The 26418-nt window shown below is 42.1% G+C and overlaps 1 protein-coding gene across 6 annotated transcripts in view; it reads right to left on the reverse strand.

Annotated features, from left to right (window-relative positions):
• The window catches only part of JARID2 (jumonji and AT-rich interaction domain containing 2), a 225334-nt gene that overhangs the window by 61358 nt on the left and 137558 nt on the right, over nucleotides 1-26418 (reverse strand). For all 6 annotated transcript variants that reach the window (XR_012833951.1, XM_075745108.1, XM_075745111.1 and 3 more), the window contains exon 4: nucleotides 4785-4954. Coding sequence is in view for 3 of the 6 variants with exons in the window: in XM_075745108.1 (XP_075601223.1) it covers nucleotides 4785-4954 (170 nt within the window). In the remaining 3 variants the exon portion in view is untranslated. The remainder of the gene's footprint in view (nucleotides 1-4784; nucleotides 4955-26418) is intronic.

Genomic DNA, 26418 nt, shown 5'->3' on the forward strand with positions numbered 1-26418 from the left:
CATACCTTCTGCCTTGTTAAAAGCTATGCAAATTAATGGTCTTTTTTCTAACATGCCCAAAATTAAGAGCTATCAAGGTTTTGGTTTTGGGGCCTGTCCTGTTGTAACAGAAAATCTCTGTAGGTATCTACTGGCACAGACAATACAATACCTCCTATTAAGACATGAGAGAGAAGACTGGGATCAAAGGCCCCCGAGCCTACCAACTAAACAAAGCGTATAAAACAAGAAGCCTGTTTAAGACCAAAGCGCAAGAGGACTGTGGCACCGAGATTTAGAAGTTACTGAAGTTTGGACAAATATGCTATAGTGAGATTTTCTATTTTGGATTTGCCCATTTGTAAGAAATCATCATATCGTTAAGTCACTGCAGTACCAAAGACAACGAAGTCACGCGTTTTGCAGAACAGTTGTTAGAAGAGCCTGAAAACTCGATTTGTGAGATCTCAATTAAACCATCTTTATTTAGGAATCCCTGAAATTCTCTAGCATGTAACTCCCAGAGGCCCGGCTTAATTAGAAAATTGATCATGGGAAAACTTCTTAAAATGTAGACTCCTAATCATAGCCTTCCTGTTATCACCTTTTGCCAAAGATCCATTGCTCACAGGGAGTTGTTTCTTCTTCCCCCTTTAGTCCTGTATTATCTCACTCGCAATATTTTTAACCTGTAAATAATTACGGAGAGTAAAAGTAACTTAAATGCACTGTAACAGAAGCTAGTATGAAAAATTTGATCAGAGGCAGAAAATACAGTAAAAGTGAAAGCCATTGTACAATCGCACAGAGATGACACGCTCATAGCTATGCGCACTGCTGAAAGATACTAATTATGCCTCTGGCAAAGGGCATATGGGCTCCTTCAAAGAAGCTATTTAAAGATAAGAATGCTGCAGACAAACACTTCAGAGATATCTGTGCAATTCCCTTCCTTCTTGCGTTGTAAATTCTAGGTCAAATTTTGAAAAGAAAAAAAAATGGGGGGGGGGGGGGGGGGGGGGGGGGGGGGGGGGGGGGGGGGGGGGGGGGGGGGGGGGGGGGGGGGGGGGGGGGGGGGGGGTGGGGGGGGGGGGGGGGGGGGGGGGGGGGGGGGGGGGGGGGGGGGGGGGGGGGGGGGGGGGGGGGGGGGGGGGGGGGGGGGGGGGGGGGGGGGGGGGGGGGGGGGGGGGGAAGAAGGATTTTAAAATAATAGAAGGCAGGGGAACCTTGCCAAGTCTGGTCAGTTAGACATATTCCAGGGTGCTCAGATATTCATCAGCTGTTACAGCTTTTTCATTCTGCTCCACTTACCTTTTAAGAAGTAATTAGTACATTGTATTATCAAATCAAGGGTTCAAAAAACAAACTAATTAAAAATACATCTAAAGCCCCTAGTATTCTGGATAATGAAACCAAGCAGGTCATCTTGGTTAAATTATCTCCATTTGAAATTACAGGATGATTAAAAAAAAAAAAAAAAAAAGGAAAAAAGTATATAAATCATTAGATTTTCTGACGCACAGCAAAAGGCTAAGTAAATAGGACTTCTTTTTCTACGTATGGGACCTTATGTACGTCAAGGGCCTTTCTTCCACATTGTCACGATAGTATTGCTCTCTCACTCACAGAATTCAGCTGCCTGCCACTTAAAATAAACCCCCCAGAGTACTGAAGAGTGAACTTGTGGTGGTGACCGGATTGTTAAATTTCTTTGTTTAAAAATAGAAAATGAAAGTACACGCTGACATGGTGCAACAAATTTACACTGTGCTTCTGACACTGCTGCTGGGTGTGGTGTGACAGAGACATGACCACAAAGCTGTTTCCCACCAGTCCTGGAGAAGACTCCCCTGCCAAAGAAAGCTTTGATCATGAATGCAGGGACTATATCATCAGAGTATTTTGAAGGACTAGGACCTAAGAGAGCCTCAATTTAAAAAAAAAAAAAAAAAATTACACAAACATGGGGATTTACTGTCCTGGATCTCAGCACTACTACGCTTACTACTAAACAATTTTTGAAGTGCTGAACTTACATACTGTGAGTGTGCTCTTATTTCCATGTAACTGTACGTCTCATTTCATCATGAAAGTGCAAACAGCCAGGGCTGGACAGACATATTTGGACAGAAGTCAGAATAACCACATGTCCCACCAGGCGAGCAATTTTGAATACCTCCACACTTCAATAAATAATGGCACAGAGGTTCAAAACCAAACCAAAACCCTTCCAAAAAAATTGCAAGTCTTCCCTATGCAGGGTTTAAGTAAGCTGCTGGCTCTTCCCTCTCCAAGCTCACCGGGTAGCACCAGAAGAGCAGCACCAAACTAAGCCTGCCAGTGCCCTGGAAGGTCACTTGTGAGACCTTTCTGGAGCTGGGTGTACCAGCAGGCTACTACATGAACTCCCTGCAAGCATATTAAGAACCAGCTTTCACCTCCTTTCTTCCAATCAAAAGAGAGAACCACCTGGAGCTAAACCTCCTGAGGGGCCAAACAGGCACAATCTCAGGCAGCCAAGACCTCCTGGAGGATACAGTAGTTCAGACACTGAACCCAGAACCATGCTAATACCAATCTCAACAACCCACTCCTCCTCCAAGCCACAGCCGCTCTCCTGCTCCTTCACAGAAACGCATCCAGGTAGCTGATGTCCAAGACTTCCCCCTCCCCCCCATTTCTGCTGGCTCTTTCCAGGTTTTATACAGGGGTGATGGAGCAATAAGCTTGTGGAGGTGATGAAACAGCTGACAGCTTCCCCTTTCTGCTTTTCTTCAGCCTGTTTAAGCAGACCAAGAACATGCCATGAGTGGCACTCAGACCAGATTTTCCTCTCATGGTTTTTAATATAACTGTAATTGGGATCTTGCTGTCTGAACACACGTGTTATCTGAAATACATGAGTACTCCTGCACACTGAAGAAATTAGGAATGAATTGCAAGTTCTTAATTGACAGTACAAAACATCAATTATTCTACAGATGAATAACAAAGAAGAAAATTACAGGTGCAGAGCTAAACAGCCACTGATTAAAAACAAAAAACAAAAAAACAAACCCCACACAACAAACGTTCTGAATGAAGCACCAGAATAGGACAGAAGTACCCTGCTTCCCATTTGCATTGTTAAAGCAGAATGCTAAGAGACAGTAGGAGATAAAAATGGAGATAAGTCATCCCCACACAGGTTGCCTTCTTTAAGTGCAAGTGCCTTCAAAGCTATAAATACACATGCTTAGTTAGCAAGCAGTGGAAACAAGTGTGTGAATGCAGCCATGTGTGCTCACACACACACCATACACACACCTCCCCATCTGAATTTTCCCACCAACAACTGTGGCAGTTGGCCCAGATCACAGCAGTGACATGCTGCCAACAGACTGATCAACCTCACAGCAGACTAAATTAGAAATACATTTCCACAGATTAAATTTCAGAGGACTGTGATGCCACTTTAAACTGCATTAGATTCTGCTCTTCGCAATCCTTTAAACAAACACAAAAGCTAACAAACCACCCCCCTCCATCCCCTCCACCCACCCATTTTACCAGAAGTCCCAACAGGATGGAGGCTCCATATTGGACCAGTGTCAAAAAAAAGATAAATTAGCAACCACTCTAAAGCTACCACTAGCCTAAAATCTCACAGAAGAAGAAAAAAAATCAAACCATGCTGCACTAAGGTGAGAAAGCTTCAGCAGGAAGCTATGGGTGGTGTTAAGCAGTGCTGACTGCAGATGCAACGGAGACCTCAGAACTGGAAAGGGGAACTCAAAACACAAGCTTTGAAGGATTCAGTCCACTAGGTGAGACTTTTGCAGACAAGCCCTAGCTGTAACAAATGCACACCTTTTCAGCAGATAACGGGACAAAACAGCAGCAAGAGGCATCACTCGAGCACATGAAGGATGGAACAGTGACTAGCTAAGGGGATGAGGGGGCACCTGCCAAAAGAGAAACATACCATGACAGCTAATACAACAATTGGGAGATTAAACTGAAAGATGCTATCTTCAGTACATCACTTGGGACACAGGGCCACGGAAAGCCCAAAGAAAAATTACTTACCACTCACGTAAGTGTCCTTTTTTAGCTTAATCTGGTCAGTGCTACCTCACTGACCTACTAAGGTCCCACGTCTGACACGCAGGCTCGCAGACACACACCAATGATCCCAGACACACACCACAGAGCTCCAGCCAGACTCAAGCACCTGTTACTGTGAGATAATTTGTGTATCTCGTTGCACAACTTCAGACGCCTCGTCTGCACTTGGGTTGCAGAGTGGAGGAGCTTACCTGTTTTAATTATCGCCATGGGAACAACTTGGCTCCTGGGGCAGCTAAGAACAAACGGCAACCCCTCCACTCACTGTCAGATGAAAAGCCTCACTCAGATTGAACAATAAAGGACTGTGAGTAGGTAGAGAAGCAGAATTTCCAACCATATTTCTCCTCTTGCAGGAACAAGTACTCAGGCAAGTTAAGCACTTCTTCAGTTTATAGTCAGACAAAACAAAGGAGGATAGGGAGGACTTAAGAGAGCTAGACAAAAACCCATTCAGAATAACAGAGTGTTAACATAAAGAAATTTCCTTTTCACTATTACCAGCCTCATTTTACGGTCTTTACAACCGTGAACTCGAACGCTCCTGCTGCAGATACAGTCAAATTGCTGAGAGTTGAAATGCACACAATATATTCAAGTGTAGCACCAGTACATTTGTCTAGCGGCTACTCAGTGTGCGGTGCTACAGCTCTGTTCTTTGAATGAGACTGTGCCCCAGGCTGCTGTGAGATTCCTACCTCGAAGACAGAGGAACGTGAGAAAATCTTCTGTCTTGGGCTTCCTTTTGGAGAGGTCAGAAATCTGAGTGGCGGGAGGGGGTAACAACGGCTCCACTATCTTTATTGGAGTTGTGCTGGGACTGTTTGGCTGGGACTGAGCAAACTTCCTTTGTGCTTGCAGCCTTGGCCTGTGGAAACAAGAGCATATCAGAAGCACATTAGGCAGGACAGACATCAGAACATAAAAATTCATCATTAAAAGAAAAAAAGAAAAAAAAAAAGAGAGATATCTGAATCCATCTTCCATCTCCCACCAATATCATATCCCTACTTGGGTCAACTGCGAAGACAATATTTTATTTGCTTTACCCTTTGGTATCTTCTGCGACAATTTGGAAGACCAGAAAGGGAACATCTTGACTATAAAATCTGTGACTAATATTTCATATGTTCCGAGTATTTTCTTGCACATCATACAATTACAGTTTACCATTCACTTATTTGGAAATTAAATCTGTATTTTGCACCATGAAAATGTCTTCTTTTTTTTTAAAGTGTTAGTGTTCTTTGCTTCTTGTTTTTAATTAATTTACAAATGAGGTTTATTTTAGCCCCATTAAGGTTTTAATTTATTCCAATCTGCTAGAATCTTATTTACATGGTAAATATATATTAATATAAAGTATCTATGTTAGTGCCCAGTTCTACAAAACTAAATCAAAATCTTCAGGGAAAGATAGTTTTGACAGGGAAAATATTGAGTAAAAGCCATTAGATATTTGTTCCCTTGGCCAGAGCCTACAAGACAGTAAGCAAGGAGGTCCGAGGTGAGGTTAAGTAGTATTTGTGACAAATTTGTAAGAATGAAGGACACGCATGGAGTGAATTTGTTTCGGTCCTGGCACTGGGTGATGGAGCGACACTCTCTTGTAAGTTTTAGAGCATGCCTGGGTATGGCTGTAGGAAATGAAGAGATGCAGGTGGTTTTGGCATTCAGGCTGTAAATTATTTCAAGCCTATCTGAAGGTTCTGATTAACTGCTAGGTGGCAATGAATATGATTTTCTTTAATACATCTAGAACGCAAATTGGTATTAGGAAAGCGCTTTGGGCAGGACAGATACCCGGAGGGGTCTCACTGGGAACCTAGCTCGGCTCAGCATTTAAGAATGCTAATTTCTCACTTAAGCAACTGGGATTCTAATTATGATCTTTATTACAGCTTCAAAAAGGAGAGAAGCTACTGAAAGAACTTAAAACCTCATTGAGAAAGGATGCAATTTGATGTCATTTTCTTCCCTAATAGCAGAGTATTTACATAATGTCAAACTGAAACATGTATCAAATAACACTGAAGGAAAAGCCAGGTCTTGTCTCTCTGTGGCAGGCTTGGCTGTTACAACTTAAGGAAAGCACAGTTATTGTTAAGTGTGGATGAAACGCGTAATTGGCAAACCTCTTCTTTTTCATGGATATTAAACTTAAATAGTTGGGTAAGAAGAGGTTTGTTACTGTATTTTAAAATTCCGCAATTTTGTGACTAAAATAGAAGAAAAAAAAAATTTAAAATCCCAGCAGCATTTGTATACGTATACACACATTCCCTAACGACAGCAGAGAACAAAAGTACCATACGGCAATTTTCTCCCTAAACTCTGTATAAAATTGTCCATGTCCTCACTATCCAACCCCCACCTCCCCAAACAACCAAAACCACCAGCCATTCCTACGGCTTATTTTCCTCTCCTTAATGGCAAATATAACACGGTGGTTATAATTTTTTTTATCATGGTGCTCACAATTTGTGAATTGGAATTAAAAGACTGTTGAATACATATACTTCCTCGTATCTATGAACAATTATCTTTCCAGAATGAGGGTCTTGTATAGATCTGCCTGTATATCCCCAAAATTACTCAGATTGCCTTGCAAAGCCCTATTCCTTCAAGCAGAGGGAGGACTCCCACACAGGATAAATGGGATTTTAATTTCAACCAACTACATTTCTATCACCAAAACCACACATGCGGCCAGAGAAAAACACTTTGTGTTGGCTTCTGTTCTGCACAAAAAGTACACTCTGTCGCCAAAAAAACAGACTATAAAGGTTAGCAAGCAACCCTGCCTGCTGCTCTCATCTCCCAGCGATTTTTCCCCATCGATGTGCTGCTTTTAGCTTAGCTGTTAAAAACATACACTTTCCAGCCACTGCATCTCTGAAACTACCTGCTCAAATCTCTTGTGATCAAAGATAAGCAGCGGGGAGGACGCCACAACCACCACCCCCCCCCCCCCAAAAAGTAAAGGTTAAGCCTGTTTCATGGTTTAAAATTAACCCTTTGCAGCAAGGATTGGCCACGGCTGTTTGCAGCATTCTTTTTATTGGTCCCTAGGGTACTGAAAGAGGATTAGGGAACGACTTGTAGGTTCAGCATAGACATAGAATTAGTGAATTGAAAGTACTTTAGGTTCAGTCTGTCTTTGAAAATACGCTAGCAATCCTTCCCTGGTACAATTTCCCGCTCGTCTTGCTTGCCCGCTTCTGTGGCCTGGCCTGGCAGCATCACTGCCTCTTCACTGCCCACCATGCTCCACGGGGCCCCTTCCTTTCAGTGAGAACAGTGAAAATGCCAGACCTTCCCTCCACCCAGCTTCAGGCTACGACCACAAACTTTTACCGCTTCCTGGGGAGGCTGTGGAGACTTGCTACTATATGGTCAGATGTGTCCGAGATGCGTCTTTTCTCACACCTCTGCTGATGTTTGCTGTACTTCCCCTGCTTGGTTTGAACTCACCAGTGCCACAAAACGAAGCTGCTCCTTATGAAATACCCATTTTTTTATTAAACTCTGAGCAGTTACAGGGCATAAGCATCACCAATTCAATTTACCAACGCTAGTAAACAAAGGCACCCTTTTGTGACTGCAGCATCCTTTAGGTTTCTGCAACAACTACTGTTCTTCGAATGGATAGGCATGTGCTCTATGGGCTTCTACTTCAATGCCTGAGGGCGTACAGAGCAGTCTGAAACAAGCTATTCTGTAGATAGGACACATTAGGATGAGGCACCGACATTAGGAAACAAAAGCCAAGCTTTTAAGCAGCCTTTGCTCCAGATCTGCGTAAAGATGACCAGTTTCAAGGTGGGCCAGCAGAGGAAAAACACACATTTCTAAACACTGGCAACCACTTAAAACTGTTTCCTTGTGAAAGAGTGTATGCATCTTAAGAACCTCCTATGTGCCCATGAAAACCTCTAGAAGCATAAAACCAATTATTTTGGGTACGGTTTCACATTACGCTTAATCCAATATAAGTGTGAAGCTGCTGCCAAAAAAGGAGGTACCTCCCTCCACTACATTTACATCAGATCAAGCGTAGCAGCCCGTTGTACTCATGCACCACTTCTAAGCAAGGCAGAATCGGTAAGAAAGTGGTAAGTGCTCAGAAAGACATTTTGTGTGCGATAAACACGTAACACCACCAGCGTGGCTTTGCTCTTTGCTTTTTAATGCAACCGTTTCTGCTGGAATGACCTATTTAGCTTGCATTTGGCAACAGGAGACTGACTGGCACATGTGACAAAAAAACCCAACAAAAATCCTGTCTGTGTCCTCAAAATAAATTGCTCGTTCTGCCCTCATCAAAAGGGTGTATGCTACTTAAGACTTGCAAATACACAAACAGAAAAAACTTTGCAAGAAAGAAAAGGAGGAGGGAAGAACTCAAAAATATTACCACATCTAAATACCATGCAAATACCCAACATGCAGTCAGAAATATCCAGACTATTTTAAAATAAATAGTAATTCTCCCTCTCTCAAAAGAATGTTATTTTCCTTTTACTGCTTTTGAGAGACTTTAAACACCTACCTAAGGCACAAAGTTCAAAAAAGCCTCAGCCTAAGGAAAATCACCTCCTTCTGTTATGCTTCTTTTCTACTGAACCAACTGTTTAGGTCTGAGACAGCAAATTACACCTAGAGACTAAAACTCCACAACAAAAATATCCCGACTGTACAAACTCAGACTAGGCTGGAAAACACTTCTCTCCAATGTCAAATATACTTTTTGAAGCTTTTCTGGAGTGGAATTTATTTTTAGTTGAATAATTTAAGCCAACTGCATTCTTTAGAATCAAAACACTACAAAAGTTTGTGTTAGCTAACAATACTTCAGAAATGTCTTTTAAAATAGAATATCCTAGCACCATTCCTTTAGTTTGTAGAACAGGACATGTTTAGGAAGAAAACACCTACTACACAAAGGCAGTCTTTTCTTGGCAAAGCAAAGCTCAGGCTAGTAATACCAGTCTGTGTTAAATTTAGTAAACGTTAATAGTCTAGATAAGGGTGCATGCTGTGTTAGCTACAAACCAAGTATTAAATTATCAGTATGCAAGATTTAGTTGTACACCAGTACAAAAATCTGACTATTTTCACTTTATTACTCCATAACTCCTAAGAGAAAACAAAGCATAAGTACGATAAAACATACACGAAGAACAACATGCACAACTGAGTTGATAATATATATGAATTCATACTGATCTATTTATAATAAATTCCAGGGTTGAGAGGCTGTCCTCACACCTAAACATCTCAACTGGGAAATGATTTGCAAAACATTCTCTAATCTCCAGCAATCAGCAGGTTTTCATAAAACTTCCTGCTTGTTAGATACTACAGTATTTGCTTGCTGTTACGGTCTCACAACTTTTTCCTTACTCCTTGAACTTCACTTTTGCCTTCGTTGTTTCCTGCTTTTCTGTTGCCTGATGTTTGTACTACTTCTTTCTAATGGCACCACTGGAGTTAGATTTCCAAACTCTATAGGAACTGTAGCTTAAGTAGCTGCTTGGGTGTCACCATTTCATGATTAAACAGCCTGCAAGCTAAAGTGAAGGCATCTTACGCCTCTGTCTTCCTAAAAGCAGCGTCAGTATTTGGTTACTTTGCTTTTGTCACTTCTCCTGAGAAACTACAATGTAAGTATTTGTAGATACTTACCTTTATCACATTAAAATCCCTACTACTAACTAGCAGCGATGAGCTGGTATTAGTTTTCACTAAACACTGCACAGATTGTTAGGAATACAGACTCGTTTACTGCCTGATCTAAGGCTAGCTGTTGAGGAACCATCCTCTATCAAAACACATCTTTAAACAGGGAAAGTTTGGGTTTCTCGTTATTGCTCAGTTAGGCTTTGCAGTTACCGGATCTCTTTCAGTATTACACCTCTAAATCTGGGCAGCAGAAATTCAGTACACTGCATATTTACTTTTTTCCATTTGGGGGTTTGTCCTCGCAAGAATACAGTTGAGCTAAGCTCTGTGGGACCTTTCCCATATTGCTGTCTCAACCTGACCGTCCCATGCAGCTACACACACAGTCGAGCATTACAGCTGTCCTTCTATCAGCCAGCAGCACCCATTACAGGAAGGGCTCTGGCACAGACAGGCACTCTACCTCGACAATTTTTGCTTTTGTGCTGACCACTCTGTGCCAGTATCATTAAAGTTTCCCCTCTGCCATGTGCCTGGGTTATTTCCTTACTATAACACTTTGCTGGCTTGGTGAAATAGTTATCTCTGATTTTACTGTCCCCTACCTGGATGTGGGTCAGGTTCGAAGCGCACCATCTTTTGTTTTCATCAGAGCCAATACACAATGTACACATTTGGTTTAATTGCACTGTACAACATGAAACTCGATCTAGCGCACAACACGCCTGTATGCAAAGATTCGTTTGTTTGTGCAGCTTCATTTATTAAGGTAAACGTATCTGAAAGTGATAGGCTGTAGATACATTCTGCTTTTGTTAAAAACAAAGTAATTTAGGCTTTAATAGTCAGGCGTCTGCTGCAGATCAGTTTATTATCAAGTGTGCAATTTCCAGCTCAAACAAAATCAACCATGTGACAGGCACTTCTAGGCAAGCCCCAGGTGAGCATGCAAAACTTGGTGCTGGAGGTATCATTCTTCACAGGACAACCGAGAAATCCTTCCCACTATCATATGTGCCAGCAGGAATAAGCTCTATTTCACCCTTTCACTCCTGAGAACAAGCCCAAGACATTCACTCCAAATAGTAACCTTCTAGAGGATCACCAGTTCATAAGAACAGGGCTCCAGAATTCAGACCAACAAGTTGTCTACGTCAACACTGCCAAAACTTAAATTAACCTTCCCCCGCCCCCACCACCACCAAATTTGAGGATAAACATTACTTGGATAAGCAAGAAATGGGGGGGCGGGGAGAGGAACTGCCCTCACAGAATACAAGGAGATCTTACTGGCTGTCCCCGGAGCACACTTGAGCGCAAGTGTGAACTCTGGTAGTACTAGGCAGTGTTTCTATCTATATGTATTCACATACCACTGCAACCACTGTGTCCCAAGTTACAACGTCATGTGAATAAAGAGCATCACACCAAGAGCAGAAAGCAGGTGTATGAAGGAGTCCTTTGAACTGCATTTCCTCTCCCACGTCCCCTTAAGTTTCCGGGGTAGTATTTTCTGCCCCTATCAGTGGTATCTGTTACCCATTTTAACAATATGTCGGCTCAGTCATTACTGCCAGCTAGTTTAGTGTAGTGGGAATGGAGATTCAATCATCTGTGTGTCCACATCTGTTCGTAGCAGGAAGGAACTACAGGGTAAGAGACTTGGTCGCTCCCATCCATGCAGACACCAAGCGCAGGTAACCAATGCAAGGTATGTGGTCACTCTACGACATGACTCCTTCAAAATGATTTGCAAGATCATGTAATCCAAGACACAACCCAGACCTGTATTACTAAGTAAGAGTATAATTCTCAATCCTGTCATCCAATTAGAAGAATCTGGGTTAATTTTCAGTAAATAAAACATTGCAGTAAGGTTGAATGCAACACTTTTCAGCAGTTATTTTTACTGAGCTCTTCGTTCACTCAATCTTCTTTACCTTCTGTGGTCCAAAAATTTAAAATTGGGTCTACATTAATAACACAACTTTAAACCAGTCTTAAATTCTCAAGTGAACAAATCAAAGTAAAATACTAAGCCTATCTCCATTCAGTCCTTGACTGTTGAGCCTAACAGGGCATGCTTCCATAAATAACACTTCTTGCTCCAAAACTTTAGCCACAATGAATGGATGCACATTTTCCTTTGGGTTTTTGTTTGTGTTTCTTTTAAATGGCAAAGACTTGGTTTCTGAGAACCTCCTCTACTGCAAACAATGGAAAGGTGCTTGGGAATGACATTTAATGAATGATAATTGAGCTGACCCATATGCTTAATGACTAGTTCAAAGTACAGCTAGCAACTTAAACTTGTTTGCTAAAAATTGCTCAAATTATCATTAATTCTGAAATCATCTTTTTTTTCCTGACCATGCTCACTGATCATAAGAAGGTATTTGCAGTTTCCAAAACTGCCTCACTTCATGCAGTTTAGCAGAGATACTTATATACACTAAGTGAAATAGCTAGCTGTTAAAACAACGTACAAGACAGCCTTGGGCAAAGTCGGAGTTCTTAAAAGCTGCTGGACACTGTTTACCACCCACCACCACCACATTAACTGTGGAGGAACCAGACAACTCCAGCCACCATATTCAAGACTCGCATACATTCCACCTCGCATCTATGAGCGGCCACAATGACACAGGGATGCAGACCTTGCCTGCTAGACTGAGGACCATACTACACAGTATACAAGAATTTGTAGAAGACTAACACTGCATTCAGATTTCAGCTATGAATCCAGGCAGTACAGGTGTTTCAATGGTCTAGATGACCCTGAGAGGGATGAATCTGAGTGCTAAATGTCCTGGGTTTTTGTCCTGAAGCATCCATGGTGGCCAGGAAATTTTGACACTACCCTGATGTAGCAGTAGGATTTCCCAGTGTGAACTTCAGTCCCCTCCACAGACGTCAACATACACCAAAGGAAAGAGGAACAAGAAACAACCAAAAAAACCAAAAGCATAATTAGTCAAGCTTGCAGCTCTTCTCCAGGAACATGGGTCTTCTCTCATCCTACTGCTGCAACTGGCTTTAGTTGGACCTGATGCGGGAACAGTCTACGCTTACCATACACAATTTGCACCACTGCAGTGCTGTACAGGTTCACAAGCTCTTGTCACGTTCAGACCAAAACAGGACCCTGAGTTACCGAGGTGCAACTCCAGCACAATACAATTACAAAACCACCCATCTACCTTCAAGCATCTCAATGATGGGATGCTTCCAGCTCAGCCTTCAGCAGCCGGAGAAAGGTTGATTTAGATTGAAGTACATTAATTACCACCAAATACTCATACATACCCACCCATCGTACTTGCTGGTGGCTATGGCAAGCACAGGAGGGTTTTATCAGCTGCTGCCCAGGGAGAACGAGCAGAGGGAGCATGACCAAATGAGGATATGGCAGCTCAGAAAGCTCCTGAAAAGCTGTTTTCTGCCTTTGTTATCCGATCACACTATAGCAAGTGTCCTACAGACTGTCCATAAATCCAGGTCCAAAGGCTTATTCCCTGTAAGTGTGGGATCTGGACAATTTATTTCAGCAAGACAACGGCTCTTTTAAATCCACTTTCTCCAGGGCTGTCCCACCTAAGATTGGACAGGAATTTTTTCTCTTCCATACAGGCATGTGGTGAGCTGTACATGGCAACAGATGGCAGAAGAGATCCTTCCGAATACAGGAGACAGGTGGTGCCACCCTTTCTTTGTCCTGCAACGGTTCTTAAAAATTCCCATTTTGGAGTAGCTTCATTTCTAGTGTAAGAACATGAACGCAAGTGCTTTAGCCTTTGACTGCTATGAGTTGTACTCCAGCTGTGTCTACACTGCAACCACATGGCAAGTTGCATAAAGCCACCAGGGCTAATCCTTCAAAGTCATCAGTTCACATGGGAATTTAGCAACAACGCTGCAGACACTTCATTGTGGGTCCTACAATGCTCCTCCCAAGGTCCTGGTTATTGCTGACACCTTTGCCACCACAGCCAACAGCATTCAATTGGGTGAGCTCAGATATGCTCACACAATCTACAAACATGCAAAAAGCATCCCCACTGAGAAGGAATAAGAAATAGAAACGTATGGCAGCAGTCCATTTTGGGGGGCACTGTGTCCTGGATGCATCTCTGTCCTTGCTGTTTATCAGGCTATGCATGCTGCAGATACTGCTCACTAGATAGATACTAGAAAAGCCAGGCAAGTTGACTCAACGGGACTAAGCTACAGTGGGAGTCACCACATTAGTGACCAATACTGAGTGCAATTTGATGAGCACTTATTTCAGCAGTACCATTAGCTTCAACAGCTTCTGACTCCTCCCCATGCTCTTTCGTGTGCAGCTTGCTTCTGCTCCTGTGCCATGCTCTGGAGCCATTCTTCTGGTGCAGCATTTCTCATCTCCACCTGCTACTTGGTTCTCTTTACTAGAGTGCCCTGCGAGCTGCTTACCAAGCACAGCCGAGCACAGATAGCTACAGAAGCACTCAGCAAATGGAGGTTTGGGTTACTGGTCCCTGCAACCAGAAATGAGGGCTCTCCCTCTTTTCCGGTAGTGGGACCCAAGATTACTACTTCTCAGCTTAAGCCAAACCCACCACCCCATACCAGCAAGTTTTACAGGAAGCACATCACCAAGGAGTGACTCTAAACTAGGCCTGCCATTATATGCCAAGCTGTTGCACAAAGAGCAGCAGCATCACGTGCCAGAAAATTAAAATGCAAAACCATGGCAGCAGAAAAAAAAAATAAAGGAACTTGCTTGCTAATAATCATTAGCAGATGTCTGAGCAACTATTATGTCCTGACAAGCTCTTCTTCAAGAAGATGACCAGAAAAATATAATTTATTTTTTTTTACCTTAAACCCTGTCCTATGTACTGAAGGTAAAGAAGGTGAACTCCACACTAACAAACAACTTCCACGCTGGAAGGAGGATGTAATTTCCAGTTCACTTGCACTGTCTCCACCTACTGGCAAAGAACCGGCACAATCCAGCTGCCTAGACTCGCTCCAGGTGGAAGAGCTGAGCAATCCTCCTGTTTTTTCAGATATTCAGTAAAGCCAGTGTGGGGAAAGCCTAGGGGTGCCAAATGGTTTCCCCTTTCACTTCATACACTCTGCAACTCCATCCTTTTGTCTGTGCTGGATTATATCTAACAGAGACCTTGTTATCTACCACAAATATTTTTTTCAAAAACTTTTTTGGCCCTACAAAAGGATTGCCCACCCTATGGAAGAGGGCCTACAGAATGTTAAAACCTGCCCATTTTCATAAAACTTGAACGTTTCCCCCCCTATTTAATTACACAGAAGTCAAAGCTACTTTTGGCACAACACACCATGCAACTCTAATATTGTTCTAGTATCATTTTCAGCATTCTCAGACACTTGAGGTACATCTGCAAAACCTGTTTGCTTCCCAACCAAGAGACATTAAACAAAACCAGCATGGTTCAGATGACAGAGCTTCCCACTTCCTTACTCTTGCAATGCCCTCCAGCACTACTCGAAACCCCAGTTCCTGATAAATTCAGTGCTGTCCTTTGTTCCGTATTCCTCTTCAAAATGTTTGCAGATTCGGACTGAATGGTGAATGATATGCCAAATAATACCAAACACATCAGCAGCTCCCTCCCTAGTAATTTGACCAACCGCTAAAACTCAAGAGGCTGCAAGATCAAAGCCATCTTACTGGAGAAAAGTTCTCTTTTCCCTTTGAGCAGCCTTTTCTCTGCAATTGAGTTTTGGGTTTGTTTTTTTTTTTTTTAAAGTTATTTTACATATCATTTCATTCTTGTTTTCCAATCTCAGAAAAACATCCGTACCTCAACTCTTGCAATCTTTCACCTCTGCCCTAAAAGCAACTTGTACTAGCTATAAAGCCAGAGATTATTACTTCTGGTAGAGATGTCAGAAGTAACAGTGTATAGATCATTTTAGCCATCATCTGAATGGCTGAAAAACTTCCTGTTCAATTAAGTTCTCCATTAATCCCTACCATTTGAATAAAATTTTTCACCTGCTGGCAGGAAGTGATAAAAGTCACACAGTCGGTAGGTTGTGGGCATTTTAACCTCTTGCAGAGATTGCAGTTTGCGATTTAACCACACCTGAAATCAGATATCTGCACTTCCCATGGGGCCAGCCTTTCAAAGGTTCCTCTGCCATCTGGCTGTTACCAAGGTCTCAACATTTCTCTTGTAGAACTACAATGTTTACATGCAGAGTAAGAAAAAAAAATAAAGACACAAAATATCCTGTATCTGCTATACAGACTTTATTCTGATAAGCAGCAAAGTAATCACTTTTGCATAAAATACTTTAGTAGTAGGGACTACTAAATAGAAACACACAAATGAGCTATCAAAGGAAAAAAATACAAGGAAAAAACCAGTATATTAAATTATGTTAAACCTATACTATCCTTATATAATTCTGAAGACAAACTTTAGCAGGTGCTATCTGAGCTTTTTGGTCTCTTCTCTTTTCCTATATAATTTTAATTTTTTGCATTAAGTTTCTCTTGGACACAAACTACAACCCTCTCCAGGCTTCCTCCCCAGGAGTCAAACAGCCCATTCTTGCAAGTCAATCAGGCAGATGCAGTCAATTGTCCCAGTAACCCTGTTCATGCCTTCTTTCAAGCCATGCCACATCCTGCTACCAAACTGGCCTGAAAAGGAAAGGGGCGATTCACCCCGCACCTCTTTTTTGAGGGGCACTAAATCCTATGAGAGGGGGCTGGCTGGACTGCCAGAGCACGCTGTCTTTCTCTTCCTCCTGAATGCCCGACAAAGTAGTTGGGAACTAATGATATGGATGGAAATTATGGTAACAATTCCTGTGCCACCACAATCTGTAGCCTTACCTGCAGACTTTCTTTCTTTACCTGCACTACTAAGTATTGAATACTCTCTTGCTTCTTGCTGCATGTGTTGCACACACCACCACCCCACCCCCCCCGCGAGACTCTAGTAAGAAAGATTAGGTGCATGTTGAACTCATTTTGGTACCAGGTAATCATAATAAAACACACACACGCACACACAAACTGCTCGTACACACCACAGATTTGTCCAGGAAGTGACAAAAATACAGTCCCTCTGAGAAGGCTTTGTTCAGAGAAGAGTGAGGTTTACCAATGCTTCACCTTCCCTAACACCCTCCTTACTTTTACTCTTAGGATATGGTGGTATGCGAGCAGCGGGATGCCTCACATTCGCTGGTACAATCCAGACAAACTAAGAGCTTGCTGATGCGGGAAGGAGAAAGTTATGTTCCTTCTAGTCCTGCATCCCGTTGTGGACTTGGACCAGGAAAGGATGGGACTGCACTGTCCAGGTGGGAGCAGGGCGAAGGAAGTGCGACCATACCTTTCTGGAGCAGCAAACCACTGCGTTGCCTCACTTGCATCTTCCACCCTAAAATAAGGGGGCTCAGTTTAGTTTAAAATTATCTCAGCAAGGGCTGCTGCAAAGAAAAGGTAAGGTATATGTTCTTCCCTTCATTTCCTGTCACACATTCCTGCTTATGCCAGCACTAGAGCTCCAGAGACCCCATAATCAGCTAGCTGAGGAAGTCAATCTAGCTGAAAATTAACTTATAGGTTGATTTTTTTCTTTGTCAGGTTGGGCTTCATAAGCACAGAAGTGCTAGTGTTGGCAGAAAAGAGGTGCCAAGAACTCACGGGAGGGAAGAACAGGACTGCCTTTTCCAGTAGCAGCTTGCATTAAGATCACCCTAAGCTGACTGAGAAACACATTAGTTACTGAACTGTGAAATTTTAACAGAAAACGTGCCTAGCAGGAATGCCAGGGTAGTCCCCCTGGCTGTCAACTCTTTTGAACAAGGACCCTAGTCTCCATGAAGACTTTGCAGCAAGGAAGACAAATTTGGGTGTTTGGGGTTTGATTTGCTGGGGTTTTTTTCAACTAGATAACCTTGGGGTGTTTTTTTTCTTTTTTTTGAAGTAATGAAGTCTGCACTTCTGCCCCCATGAGCAGATCACCTACCACTCTTCCGTCTACCAACCTAAGCAAAGCCCCAGCTTACAAAGGTTGAAAGCATGAAGGAGAGGATGGCATTCCAGATGCTGTCTACCCTGACAGTGACACTGGATGAAAGCTGAGCATTTGCTGATTTAAGTCCCCTGTGGGCGAAGCATCCTACTCGGCAGTGGCCAGCACACTGGCTCACACTGGGCTCCTCTGGAAGTGTCCCTGAGGTGTGGCTGCCCTGCCACTGATCAGCTGTGTCTGGCCAGCACCCAGCCTGAGGGGAGACCTGACAGCAAGACTAAAGGAACAGCCCCGAGAGCAGACGACTTGTAATTTCCAGGAACAAACACTTACAACAACCTCAGGGTCATGTTCAGTAGGTGTCTCCGTTAGTCTAAACACACTCTGATAATTAATTTCATACTTAGAGAGGAGACCATCTTCAGTCATTTTAACCTGCCAGTAACCTGCTCTACAACAGGCAGTGAGATGCCTTCCTCTTAACCGTGTTGCATTACAAACACAATCTGGCACTTAAGTACTTCCCGCTGTATATGTTCATATGCACGCATCAGCCTGCTCTACACCTCTGACAGTCTCAGATGTGATAGCCCCAAATGCACACCTTGGTCCTTTGTGCATCCTAGAGCTTTTATTTTATTTGCAGCTTCATCTTCTGTAACAGACTGCGTATCTAAGCTTAAACTTCTTCCCAGATATGCATTTTTCACAGAGTTTCCTTGCAAGAGAGAGGTTCCTGCTCATCGCTAGAGCTGGCTGTGCACATCTCTCAACCCCACTGGAGTCAAAAATGCCTCTGCCACAGCCCACCAGTAGTGTCCACTCAGCCCTGTCACCTGTGGCTCTGGCTCTGGGAGACAGGAGGCCCCTCAGCAAGGAAACCTCACCTCACTAAGCAAGTCTTGTAGATCTGTCTGAAAAGGTCCAAAACCCTGTGGTGCCTCCCCATGTCGCTCCTCCTCCTCAACAGCACTGAGCTGATGTTTGGTCACTAATATACTAGGAGTCCTCAGGCAAATCACTTTTTACTTTTCTGTCCCATTCCCAGGCTGAAATTAGATGTTGACCAAAGGAGGGCAGGCAGAAGGATTAAAATCCTGTGAAAAACAGTGTGTGTGTGCACCCGTGCCTGATTAAATCGGATGAGGACCCGAGGCTGGTTTGCCACACAGCCGTGCAATAGGTCGTGGCAGAACGCTCCCGTACAGCAGCAGCAAGAAATTGGCAATTACTTCAGCTGGGACCGCCGGTGAACATTTGATGAACTCTCCGCACCAGTTCATTTAGCTCTCAAAAGCCGTGCATCTGAAAGGCAATTGGTGAAAACGCCATGCGAAACCCCGCCGAAGAACGAAAGAAGTGAAATTGGAAAGAGCACTTGAGCAATAAGAGAAAGCAGGCAATAAGGCCAGGAGCAATAAAGAAAGTAAAACATTGCAAAGAAGTGCAAAGAGCCGTCGGTACGTTCAGGAAAGTGGAAGTTACCTGAAAATAAAATGGAAATCCCGCAAGGATCAGACGACTGAGGAGAGAATGGCAATGCAGCCGACAACATGCCTGATGAGAAAACTGCAGAAATCTGACAAAAAATGCAATCCTTTTCATACCCAGCCAACTGCTGAGCCACAGGTAAACAAATACGTGGAGGATTTCATAAACTGCTCCGAGTATTTTCTCTATTTTAAATTATATTAATTACAGGTTCCGTAGCTAGGGATACTGTTCAAAATAACAAACAAATGCAACCACAATGGGTTGTGTAAGTGACTGCCCTTAGCACTAAAGGAAATCTTAATAGCTTGAAGGTGAGAATTAAGTCAACAAAGTCAACAAATAAAATAAATGCATCTTTTATCACACCATTACCAAGGGAAGAAAATGCCAAAAGGCAGAACTAGAGATGTTTCTCCTGAGGCCTTCCTGGCAACACAAGATTGCCCCAATTTAATTAAATAAGTTTTGTTAAATCAGTTCAAATCCACGTGGACTGTTATGGGTTAAGAGTAGGTTAAACCAATGCCTTGTTGACAGATAAATCAAAAAGACAGCCTGTCCATACAGCCTCTTGTGCCAGTTTAACTTCATTAATTTAAAAGCTGCATCTTAAGTTAAATTAACATAAGCCATCTAGAAATCTCAGCAAAGCACCACCACTAAGAACTTGAATGATTTTGGATCAGTAATCCAAATCACTTCTAAAGCTATCCCAGATTCCAGCCCACCTACTTCACAACCTGCTATCTTCTGTGATGGTTTTCTACTGCAGACATAGGCAGATTGTGTCTTTGGAAGAAATTTAAGCTACAATTCCATCTCTAAATATTCAAATTCTACACTTCAGAAAAGGTAATGACTCCAACTTCATATTGTGAATCTATATGGGCAATATTTAAAACACACCAGATGGAGACATCCCTGGTCTCATACAGGGTTCAAAACCTAGGTATGAGTTTTGCTGAATGTGCAAATCTGTAGTTTTGTGCATTCACCAAGGCTCCCCCTACCCACAAGGGACTCCTTGCAGCCAGGCAGCTTTAAAAGTGTTCCAGCTCTTCCGTGCATCACTGTTACATAAATCTGCAAGATCAGAAGCTACACTAGAAATAACTGGGTCACTAACAATATCCCCCTTCATAGCTATTGCATGACCTTAGCTAGCCTGACATGACCAATCTGGTTCACAAAGCTTTAAGCTGAATAAAATTAAACTGTACAGGTAAGTTTTGCGTTATTCAATGTTTTATACATGCATATACACGCACACACATATGCAAGTACACATATGTATGCTATCTGCAATAAAAAGGAAGGATTGGAGACAAAGATCAGACATACGAATAGCTGATTTTTAGATTACTATGATAAGCTTTGCAGAAGGTATTTCATAATTTAATGAGATAATAAACTATCATAATTAACTGCATTTTACATACCTCTCCCCTTCCCTGAGGGGAAAGAAAAGCTTTAAGAACAATCAAAGAACAAAACTCAACACTCCTCCAGACTTAGTGAGGAACCCATCCTACCAAAATCAGTGAACCAGACACTGTATTACCTGTAACACATGCCTCAGAGTTTAAGCTCGTTTCCAACTCTAGCCTTTTAAAAACATTTTCCTCAATCCAAATGAAACCAATGGAGTGCCATCACCCTCAAAGGGCAGATGCAAAGCAAAGCAGCTGTTGTCACTCATGTTTTCGCCCAGCATTAGGAGTGTCAAAGACAACTCAGTTTTACTGAACAGATCCTTTAGAAGGATTTAGCAGCCAATTATTACAATCATTTCCCTGAAGAAATGAGGTTTCAAGCAAAAAACCAGCAGGGTGAAAAAAAGAAGAGGGGGAGGAGATGATAGTGAGCTATGTCTTCTTCAACAACCAAGAGAAATGGAGGAGATCTGTGGTGTCAATCCCCACCACATTGGCCATGAGGTTTTCTGGGTTGTAAGGGGAGAAGCAACAAGTCAGGACAGCTCTTACTTTACACTCCCCTCTCAGCAGATAGCAGGGAACTCTCTACAAGTATTTCTTCACAATATTTCCATGCTCTCCATTCCATTTAGTGAAGGAAAATCATGTACAAGGCATATCGTTTTGGTTTGTCATTATTTAAATGAATCATTTGATCGCTACTACAAAACAAAGTGCTACTCTCCCCTTCCTCAACTTGTCACGCTTCTAGACAAGAAATACTAAGAAAAACTACAGCACCTGAATTTATAGGATGTCAGAAAAAAACCCTGGGGGAAAAAAATATGGGACTACAAATACTGTGCACATAGCAGTATAAATAGGAAAACTGAATTAATCAGCTTCATAACACAGTAGGGTAACAGCAGCTACAGGAAAAATGTGCAAAAAAAAGTTTCCCAGTGATAAGAGCAACTTGTTGCAGAACCTGTGATACCAAAGCAAATCTGCTCATGAAGCAGAGGACGTTCATGGCCTGGGGAAACGAAAGTCATTTCTGCGTCAGGTGGTGGGATGCAGTAGAGAGTGGTGGCTCTTCAAAAGGAGCAGTGAGGGTCTACAGAATATGAAATGCTATTCTAGAGCAGCACAGTTAGACTGTAACTATTAGCAAAAGGGACTTTAGATAGCTAAAGTAATCAGCTACCCAAAAGAAATAGCTATGGCTTTTAATGCCATCTCCTAGAAAAGACCAACTACTCCCTTATTTCCTATAAGAAATACAAATCTGCAAGAAAAAATAAAGCATTGGGGGGGGGGGGGGGGGGGGAAGAGAATGGGAACAGACTCAAAACCATTTAAAACTGCAACTTTCACAATGGGAATTCCAGCAATTCTGCCTAACACATGGCACGGGAGGGCTCTGGGATGCCACTAGTCAGGGGCTGGTTGCTGCAGATGTCAGTAAGCAGTTTGTTTTCATCAATAACACAAGATGCCTGTAGCATCACCAGTTTTACTGTGTTCATTGTTTACCAGAAAACACAACTGTCCTATCTTTTATTAGCTGGCATTCCTCAAGGTTCCCTGCCTTTATTTTTCTCGCCCTAGTATAAATGAGCATATTTACAAATAATACAAATCATATAGGCTACAGAGAAAATGAAGCTCATGCTGTGGGACGTTCATTGTGTGAGGCTGAAAAATTTAAAACGACAATAAATGCATTAAGTGATGTTTCATGTATCATTAAGTAATGCCAAATTCTATCCTTAAAATACCCGAGTCAATAATGCAGCCCTCCTAACAGAGGGACGATCCCCCAGCAGACATGGTGAAGCACCGCACTGCATTATATAATAACATTTTCCAGAGGAATGAGCAGAGCGCTTTCTGTGATGCACGGAGAGCGTACAAGCTGTCACTGTGCGCTCAGCAGCATCTTCTACAGGGACTGTGTGGCAGAATCAAGTAACTAACGGGTGTATTAAAGGAAGAATAAATGACATTCAAGTAACATCCATGTTTTGAAATGCAGGTTGTGCCTAGCATCACTGCATTGCCTCATTAAAATCCACATGAACTCAAAGTGACACTCATCCAGGGGTAAATGACTCTCACGTATGCACCTCAGCTATTACTTTTGCCTACCTATCGAGCTGGTAGAGTTGCAGGTATGCACTGCGACATCCCGTTTCTGCACCAGCTACACGCCACTGATTTATATGTGCTGGCATACATGCGGGGGGGGGGGGGGAGAAAAGAAACACAAAAAGCCATCTCATCTCATCCCATTGAAGAACTCCCAAGGGCTTGTCAGCTGATGAGGTGAGCTGCTGGCGTTGAGTATTGCCAGTGCTCACACCTTCTTCATCTGCCCCAACAATGTAGCTGAAAATCTTCATAAATCCTCCCTCTGATATTCAATCTAGAAAATAACCACTGCGACACAATGCTTTGGAGCTTTTCATTCCTACACTCATTAAAATAATTAAGGAACTGAGACTGACATTAGTTTTTTTGTGGGGTTTTCCACATCCTCGTTAAAAGGTTCCATGGCTGACATGACTCAGAAATTTAGAGCTCATTATACAGAACCTCCTAAATTAGTATTCCGTCCATGGGCTTAATAGGTATTTAAGCAATGTAAGAGACAGGTTTTGTTTTGTTCTTTTTTAATTGATAGAATAAACTGTATTCAAATGCTCAGAAAGTCTCACTCATCTGCAAAGCAGAGCGCACTGAATGAGCAGAGCACAAACAGTCCTAGGACCTTTTGTTGCCAATAAGGCAAATGAGACCAGTGGGTTTCCTCCTCCATCTCCAAGCCCTTCGTAATTAAAGATAGCAGCTCACCTAATGTTCAGGAAATGCTGTAAACATTTGTTTTCATTAAGGCTCATACTGGGAAACCACGCAGATTCTGTTGAATAAAACCTAGCAGAAAAACACTTCAGTAGAAAAGGTTGGGATGGTCCAAAGAAAGGAACAAACAGCAAGAAAACAAAGCAGAGAAGTCATCAACTAATTCACGCATCCTGGACTGTCTAATAATCACTAAAGAGTTACAGAGAGGAATACAAACAGAAAACAAGTTTCTGTTTTAAGGACCAAAGGGTTTGGTGCTTTTCATACAAAATTACAGCAAACTCTCAGAAGAGATTACCTCAGAAGAGCAAAACATTCTTCATACTATGTTAAAAATGACAACCTGAGTGAAAAAAGCAAGAGACACTGCTACCCTTATTAATTATTATGGGGGGAAAGGGGGATCCAGGAAGGCAAGAAAAGACTTTCTTCTTTCTTAATTTTATTTAGGACCATGAATAACACTGCTCTATATCCTCAACAAATGCCCTGGAAGTCCTGACTTCTTGATATTTACAGTAAACACTGTAATATTGAAGGTGCAAGTGGGGAAGCAAATCTCTGCATAGACACTACCCTTGTACTACTACTTACGGGTAGAAAAATTAATTTTTCTTCTGGAAGCACATTGCTAGAAAGCTTCCCATCATTTCCCACCCAAAAAATTTCCTGACTCATCACGGTATTCTATTTTGCAATAGAAAAAGATTCCTGAAGATGTGTGTGTCCTTCAACCTCCTCTTAAAGAAGTTATTGTCAGTTTGTTTTTTAAGCTGGGAACGTCAAGTTCTAAAAGACGTGTTCCTGAGCGGTGAGAAGAGTCTTGGGAAAAAAACATATCCGGAGGACAAGAGAGATCAGAACAAGCAAATAGTATCAGGGTCTGGAAATCTGCCCAGATACTGAAATATTGTTGTCTGTCCTCCTGTCAAACCCTACTTCAGCCCAAAGAGCCTTTAAAAATCATTATATGAAGATAGGGTACATGAAGATTAAATTAACACTTCCTTTTAGAAGACAGAGTAACAAGAACTTCTAACAAATTCCCTTTTAACTTGCCTTTTTCATGTTAAAAATTAGAAATAATGATGTGACAGAGCTGCATTTCTAACAACATCAGAGCTATGTCTCAGGACAAGGATCTTCCTCTGCAAGAACTGAGAAGAAACAAGAACAAGAAACAGCAACAGGCCAAGACCCTGCCTTTCTCACTCATCCCAGCCCAGAAACTTCCTTCCTCCATGGTAAGTGGACTAAGTATTTTCGCAGTGACCTGTCAGTGTTTTGTAGAAACTGGGAAATTAGCATACAGCTGCATCCCCAGGCTGGCAGAGGGCTTTGAACAGCATGTAAAAACTTGACAGAGAAGCAAATCAATCTGAAGCCTTGAACTGAAGACAGCATATAACACCAAAGAATGAGATGCACACACAACGAACAGCTAAAGCAGTTAAATTTCCTGAAACTGGACAGTTTCCGAATAGGGGGTAGGGAACCAGTGCTCAAGAAGATGCAACTAAGAAGCTGAAAATAATGACCATAATTTGGAGTAGAGTCCCATATTGGAAAGTTTCTATCACTGAAAAAAGAGGAACACGATGTGGTTTAGGAAACACGGGGTACTTTTGTGATCTGAGCTATTTTCATTGAATTACCCTGTAATGCTGAATAAAAATGAAAAGGAGAGATTATTCCATTTTTACTATGAGTGGCACATACTCTTTGTACTCCCACTGAATTAGTAACCCTGCACAGAAGCTATAGCTTCAGAGGAAATGACGCGACATAGGACCTTCAACACCAACACATACTCAGCGCAAAAGGCTTTGAACAAACAACGCTGTGGGTGAAGAGGGATGTCTTTCTCTGCCACTAAAATAATCAAGTACCCAACAAGTATAAGACCCAGACTGGCACCCATCCATTCAATAAACAATTTCTCAGAGTTCACACTGACCAACCTCAACAGGGGCATCAAGCCAACATGAGCCAGGCAAGAGCCTAAGGAAATACATGGCAGAGAGTACGTGGCATCACTTTCTGAAGACTCATTCTGTGGTGTAAAACTCCAGCAGACATAGAATAACATAAGTGAAAAGGAAAATAAACCAGAATTTTTGCTGCAGAATCTGGAAAAACAGAAGGATGTTAGCAGGGCTATTCCAAGTGCAGTCAAAACCAGGGGCACTTAATTTACAGCATTCTTCAGCCTGCAGACATCTTAGGAAAATGTCTGACCCACTGAAATTAGTCAAGAGTAAGTACTATCTTTCCGTGGATCCAGGAGTTAACTCTTGTTATTTAAAAATGGATTTGAATGCAGTTGTGCTGATAAAGCACTCTCAAAATCCTCCTTCAGGGAGATAATTTATTTATGAATATCTCCGTTAATTTAATATCCTAATACAGAAGTGGACACATAAATACATAAATCCAAAAATAGACACACATCTATATAAATAAAAGATATAAATAAATAATTTATTTTTACTTTACTCTTCAAAACAATAAACAAACATTACTCTGATCTTAAATCCTTCAAAACTCTGCCAACTAATTTTGAAGATGGAAGAGAGATACAGCGATTAAGTGACGTGCAAAGCCGCACAGTATGGCAAGAATCTGAACATGCATGTTCCCGACCCTGTACCTACAGTACTAGGCTACTAGGAGATACTGTGCTTTTATTGCATGAGAGGAACAAATGTTTGAATTCATGTTCTAGTAGGGTCCTGCGATTGTAAGCTTCGAGGGAGAAACAACATTTTTTTTCATGTGTTCTTTTTCTGAATTACTCCAGTTAGTTCTCCTGATAAGAATAGTGTGGCCTTTACTCAAATGCTATTTCC

This window comes from Balearica regulorum, chromosome 2 (genome assembly GCF_011004875.1).
Source record: "Balearica regulorum gibbericeps isolate bBalReg1 chromosome 2, bBalReg1.pri, whole genome shotgun sequence".
Taxonomy (NCBI): domain Eukaryota; kingdom Metazoa; phylum Chordata; class Aves; order Gruiformes; family Gruidae; genus Balearica; species Balearica regulorum.